Below are 6,624 nucleotides of genomic sequence, written 5' to 3'. Positions count from 1 at the left end.
TACACTTTTCGGAAAAGACTAGGGGATTGTTTTCTGGTGTACTTCCCAATTCAGCACCAGACACCCCTACTGGAAACATATCTAATTCCTCCATGATTGTACTTAGTGTGTTACCCTTGGTGTGTGATTAAGACCGAAATTCTCCTATCCTAATTGCGGTTAATCACTCCACCTACCCTCCCATGGTACTCTACTGTTGCATTCTCATCTCGCAACTTCTGAGCAACAAACTCCGGCGTACTTTCTGGAATGACAACTGTGGCTTTAACACCAAGCTGCCTAGCTGCATAAGCTGCAGCTAGACCTGCATTTCCCCCTGCAAATTGCAAAACAAAATTAAATTTATTTTAAGCTTTATTGTACTGGTCACCTGGTACATTGTATTGTCACATTATTGCATTGATTGCAATAAAAATTATTTTAATTATTAAACATAATTAAAAGAATTATTAAAAACATCTATGCCATTACATACACTAAATGTCCTGGTACTATTTACATAGGAGAAACTTGCCAAACTGTCAGACAACGGATGAATGTTCATAAATTGGATATTCGTCACAACAACAAAGATAGGCCTATTGCAGTTCATTTTAATTCACCAGGACATAATATTACACACTTTAAAGTAGCTGTGCTCCTTAGTAATTGCTTTAAAAACAGAAATGATAGATTAATTGCCGAACAAACATTTATTCATAAATTTGTGGCAAAGACAACCCAAACCAGTCACTCGTCGCAAATCATGTTTCAGAGAAAATGCCAAAACATGCTGGAATGTCAAATTTTTAAAAATCTATTTTATTGCACTAAACTAATCTTTACATATCTATACATCATTCTATGCTGTTATTTTCCCAATTTTCAATGTTAAAACAACACTTTTTAAGGATATGATGATAGTTTCTGCATGGGAAATGCCTGAAATCATAAACTTTAAAGGCTGATTTCTCATATATTGTTCTTTAAACAGCTGTATGTTTAAACGCTTGTAACTTCATAAGGAAATGGCCGATTTGAATGATTTTTTTACCATTTTATAGCTATTATTTTACTCTCTAACACTGTATTAATAACTCAAAATTGATTTTTGGGACGAGTGTCTGGTTTGGCTTGTCTTTGCCACATTTGATAGCATTAATAGTGGCTTCAATATACAGTAGATCTAGGCTTTCTCAGCCACTATAAGATTTAGTTTGTTTCTGACTCCACTGTTCATAATTAACTCCATGACTGCACAGATAGTTTATCTGCCTAGCTCTACTTATTACACTTGTTATCTCTGATCATTATATTGTATCTGACTGCTAATTGGTTAATTGTATTAAGACTATTGCTAATTATGTATGCATAAGCTCTTTTTCTATTTGGTTTTCTATTTTTTACTTCACACACCTGATGAAGCTGGCATTGGCAGCGAAAGCTTGTGTTCAATAAATGACATCTAAGTTAAGTTTAATTTTCTTTGTAAAAACATGGTAAAAGTTACAATGTACTGTACATAAAAGAGAATGCAAGTGAATGTAAAGAAAACAAAAACAGAAAAATCTGTTTCACAAAAGTTCTTACCAGAAGAACTGACAATATGTCTGCAGCCTTTCTGAATTGCCTATAAAACAGTAATTAAAAATGATAAACACAATTAAGTACCAAATCTATAAATATTATGTTTGATGAAAACTGAAAATAAATTAAATTAATTTAAATGCTTCATAATGATAAAGTGTTTATGCAATATTCATGTGATAGTACACAATCAAGGAATTTGAAATAGAGGGACACAGGAGGGTCCAGGTCGACCTACCGAACCCCACCCAATTGTGAGGCAGAGGCAGAGGTACAAATGGATGGTCATGGCACCCTTTAACTTATTATTAATGTAGGCCTACTACCTAATGATTTCATATATCATTACACCTATTACAATACAGTAGGTTGTAACAGGTCTTTTATAAAAGTGTTTGCTGTTGTTTTTGCAGCATTATTAAAATCATTTATTTAACTTACGGTAAATTTAACATTGATTGAATTTCACCTTTTTGCATAAGTTTGAAATGCCACGAATCTTGAAGGATCCTGCAGGCTGTGTGTTCTCTAGCTTCAAATAGACTTTGAACGATGCATGTTTAGAGAGTGGTGTGCTTTCGATCAATGGTGTCCTCACATATAATTGTTTTTGATCACTCATTCTGGATCGGTCTCAAATCTTTAAAAAAGACAACAACTAGATGGGTCTCTCCATCCATGAGCTAAATTGTACAATGGCACCAGTGTATCATACAAAAACAAGAATAGCATTTTAATCATATATTGCAAATGTCGGAACATTTTAACTTCTAAACCATTAACTTAGACTAGTAACCTGGTAATCTAAAGCCTAACTGTAGTCTATACTATAGAGGATTATTGGAAATAATTAAATAGGCCTAGGCCTGTAAGTATAAATATAAATAGGCCTAGAAGGCCTATGTCATGGTTTTTTTGTTTATTCTATAACAACTCCCTGATTATATTAACTATAACTAACATTACAGGCCTAGAGGCCTACACACAGCCAGTATGCAGGTCCACTGCATAGCACATGTTGTATATTCTGGATCCATTTAAAAGTAGCCTTTTAAAACATCATCATTTTGGCTCATTCTGCCTATTGTATTTGTACTGAGTATCACCACTCTGCCAGACCAGAGTACTCATTCGACCTCGCGCTAGGGGAGGAACAGTGCATCATGCACTCGGTCCAGGGCCTAACTAATAATTTATTGTGGCCTAGCCTAGTAAAAGCCCAGATAGTTAACAAAGTAATTTAGAGAGTTAAAATGTAGGAAATGTATGCTTATATAGAACAATTGAAAACTGTAAAGAGCCCCGACCAGCCTAGATAGAAAATAGGCCCCTACCATATATAGGCCATGACTTTGTGTACACTCACTGAAAGTTGAAACCGCAAGTTAAAAAAAGAGCAAAGAGCGCCATCCAGGGTCCAATTTATCCAGAAGTGTATCAGGTGACAAAATGTCACATGATACACCAAACACATACAGAAGCTGCAGTCAGGCTGAAAAGGGGCATTACCGTGTCCAGATCGAGAGATTTGAGAGTGTTTTATACAGCGGCCTTCTTGTTTCTGCGATGCAGAAGGAACTGTTCTAATTAGGGATATGTGTTAATAAAGTAACGGATACAAATATTGAGATTTGCATAGGATTTTTGACTAGGCCGTGCTTATTATGAGATACCTGTATGTACTTACTAGGCCTAGGCTATCTAGTACTTAAACTGGCCTTCACTAGCTGTAGTCTTCCAATCCAAGACAGACCGAGAAATACAAAACATGGATCAACAAAATGTGGTCGACAGACCGAGAAACAGTGGTGTTGTTACTTCCTCATTGTTGCCAAAAGCTAGGCGAAAGAAAACTTATTGGAAGAATCTGTTAGTGCTGAGCAGTGCTTTCTTCTTTGTCTTTACTGCATATATGTCTATACAGAACCTTCAGAGCAGCTTGAACACTGACAAGGATCTTGGGGTGATATCATTAACCATCGTTTATGGATCAGTCGTGTTTTCTTGTGTATTTATTGCACCCATTATTATTCGAAAACTTGGCACCAAGTGGACAATTGCTGGCAGCATAGTATTTTATACAGTTTACACAGCATGTAATTACCATCCAAGTTATGGTACCTTGATCCCATCCTCACTCTTAATTGGACTTGCTGCTGCCCCTCTGTGGACAGCGCAGGGAACATACTTAACCACTTCAGCAATCAGTCTGGCTGATCTCACCAACGAAGTTCCGGAACCATTGTTAAATCGATTCAATGGCATTTTCTTCATCATCTTCCAGTCAAATCAAGTTGTAGGAAACTTGATTTCTTCCTTGGTCCTTCAACAGACAAATGAAACAAAGCCAAATAACACAGACAACTGTGGACGATGCAGCTGTGTCTGGAACACTAATGATTCTGACAGTAGTGACCACGGACAACCAGACAAAGATCTGGTTAACACCCTTCTGACTGTGTATTTGGTGTTAGGAGTCATTGGTCTGGTGTTGGTCATATTTTTCCTTGATACTCTGCCTACATTCCAGTCTTCTCGCGTTGATGGAGCACATTTTGTTAAGAAGTGGATGGAAACAGTGGGTATGTGGCGGAATCCAATACTCCTACTTATGGTACCTTTGATGATTTATAGTGGTGTGGAGCAGGCATTTGTGGCTGGAGACTATACTAAGGTTCATAGTAATTCTAAATATAAATTATTAGGCCTTGTATGAATGAGAAAAAAAAAATGGTTGATCATCTGCAACAGTTCCAACACTCCTGATTTTATTGGGAATCTTACAATCTCTCAGTGTACCCAGTGTTGTCAAATCCATTCGAAATACCAAAAATGTCTAATGTTGGCATACAATGAGTGTTAGTGACATGCCAAAGTTAACTTTTCAAATGCAGTCAATCACAATGCATTCGTAAAATGAACCTTTTTTTTTTCAATATGTTAGGGGTGGGGTTGCACATCACCAGCAGTATCTTGAACTCTTGATAAAATTCTCATTGATGGTTTCTATGCACAACTGAAGTATGCAGCACTTCAGTCAGTTGTATGAGAGAAGCTGCTGCCTGGTTAGATTTGCAAGTATATCCTATATGTCTCCGTGGTCTGATGGGTACGGTACTTGCCTTGATAGTGATAGGTTGAGTGTTCAAATCCCGTCAGCCACTTTATCATACAACTGATATATAAAGGAACTCTCGTTGATGAGCTGTGCTTGATACAATTATTAATATTACAACATATTTGAGCACTGTTTTTATTATTTATCAGATCCTTATTTTAGTGCAAAAAATAGAAACCTAACTATTGGGTTTAAATAAGTTAATGTAATTTGTTCTGACGTGAATATCATGTTCCTAGGGTGCTATTAAAATTTTATTGTATAGTTTCATTAAGATATTGAGCTTTACTCAAAAACTTAATGGAGCAAAAGGTTTAGAAACTACATCTCTTTTAAAGTAGCATGTAAAATTTACCCCTCGTATCACCATAGTAACAACCTTTTTAAAAATGAATTGACCAGTAGATACCTCATAATTAATTCAATGTTAATTAAAAATATTAATATATTTTAAAGTTAATTTTTTGTATATCAAATCTATTTTTTTTATAGGCATATGTTACCTGTGGACTAGGTGTTGGATATGTGGGTTATGTGATGATATGCTATGGTGTTGCCGATGCTGTGTCTTCGTACCTCCTAGGCCGCCTTGAAAAGCACACTGGTAGGCTAGTTCTCTTCACCTTGGGTGGCCTTGCTCAGATGGGACTTATCTTTGCTATGTTTTTCTGGATTCCGAAAGTAGATGATGCACTGTGGAAGTTCATGGTGATTGCAGCTGGATGGGGGTTTGGGGATGCGGTTTGGCAGACTCAAATTTGCTGTAAGTACTTTCATAACATTGAACAATCTCTTTTCATCACTTCCATATTTAAAAAGTTAAAAATACCTGTAATTTAACTTTAATACAGGATGAAGAACAATGTTTGTTTGGAATTAGAAACATTCAAATGAAGGAAATCAACACTGTCCTAACCCTCTGCCGTTTACACATATACCGGAGCAAAATGCAAGAAGCCATGCCTTGTATCTATGCTTTAAAACTTGAAATAAAAAAATACTATGAAATGGAGAAATATATTGCCCTGGTTAACTGCAAAGAAGATATATTTTTTAAAAAATGGAGTTCTCTGAAAAATGCAATTGACGCATAATTAATCAATTGTTGTGTATCGTAATTATAATATTTCTTAAGTTATTCTCTTTTCTGTTAATTTTTGGGATTTTTGTTATTTGGTTTTATGCATTTGTGGCTAATAAAGGTGGCTTTGCCACACCAAATAAAAAAAAAAAAGTTAAATAACTTAATTATAAAATAATGAATGAAATATTTATTTATTTTTATATTTATTCAGGTATAAAAATGCTCAAAATACAATTCAATATTCAAATGAAAAGCTTAGAGTTAAATCAATAGTTGATCATTCTTTTAATTGTTTTACTGTATTTTAATGCGAGAACTGAATTTCCGACTTGGAGCAATAAGTGTATCTTATCTTATCTTATCTTAAAATACAAAATTATATAAACATTTATAAATATGTATTATGATAGAATGTTAAAAACATTGACAAATGTTAAGCCTATTAAAACTAGCAATAAAATTTACATTATTTAATTTGCTAAAATAATGGAAATTTAAAAATCAGGATGATTCATTAAAAATGAAGAATTAATTAGAAATATACAACCCTTATTGGTATATACATAATTCATTAAAAAACAGTTAGCAGTCATAGGAAAATTCAAAATAGTAAAAATCAAAAAAATAACAATTGTATTACGTATTGGAATATTTTATTTAAACATTTTTTAATTAGAGTGACATAAATAATTTGTAACTATTATCAATAATAATTGAGACATGTGGGGAAAGCGAAACAAATTTGATTATTAATAATCACAAGACACATCACAAGCTCTGAAAACATTGATGTTCGCAGCTTGAAAGAATAGTCTTCCAGTGTGTACTACAGGTTTTGCATACGGAGGGGGTGGGG

General features: G+C 34.5%; 2 protein-coding genes across 2 annotated transcripts in view; one reads left to right on the top strand and one right to left on the bottom strand.

The window, feature by feature from the left end:
• The window catches only part of LOC117118434 (L-serine dehydratase/L-threonine deaminase-like), a gene marked incomplete in the record, with an annotated part of 7,441 nt that extends 4,516 nt beyond the window's left edge, over nt 1-2,925 (bottom strand). The window contains 4 exon segments of the mRNA XM_033263024.1: nt 177-316; nt 1,570-1,609; nt 2,036-2,250; nt 2,906-2,925. Of these exon segments, the coding sequence (XP_033118915.1) occupies nt 177-316; nt 1,570-1,609; nt 2,036-2,188 (333 nt within the window).
• A 105-nt stretch (nt 2,926-3,030) lies between these two features.
• The window catches only part of LOC117118433 (protein unc-93 homolog A-like), a 5,623-nt gene continuing 2,029 nt past the window's right edge, over nt 3,031-6,624 (top strand). The window contains exons 1-2 of the mRNA XM_033263023.1: nt 3,031-4,240; nt 5,177-5,447. Of these exons, the coding sequence (XP_033118914.1) occupies nt 3,335-4,240; nt 5,177-5,447 (1,177 nt within the window). The 5' untranslated portion in view covers nt 3,031-3,334. The remainder of the gene's footprint in view (nt 4,241-5,176; nt 5,448-6,624) is intronic.

The sequence above is a fragment of the Anneissia japonica genome, unplaced genomic scaffold (assembly GCF_011630105.1).
Source record: "Anneissia japonica isolate Jap-2015-1 unplaced genomic scaffold, ASM1163010v1 scaffold695_len1296351_cov181, whole genome shotgun sequence".
NCBI classification, from domain to species: Eukaryota; Metazoa; Echinodermata; class Crinoidea; order Comatulida; family Comatulidae; genus Anneissia; species Anneissia japonica.
The sequence above is the reverse complement of the archived record's forward strand: the minus strand, read 5'-3'. Positions and strand labels throughout refer to the sequence as shown.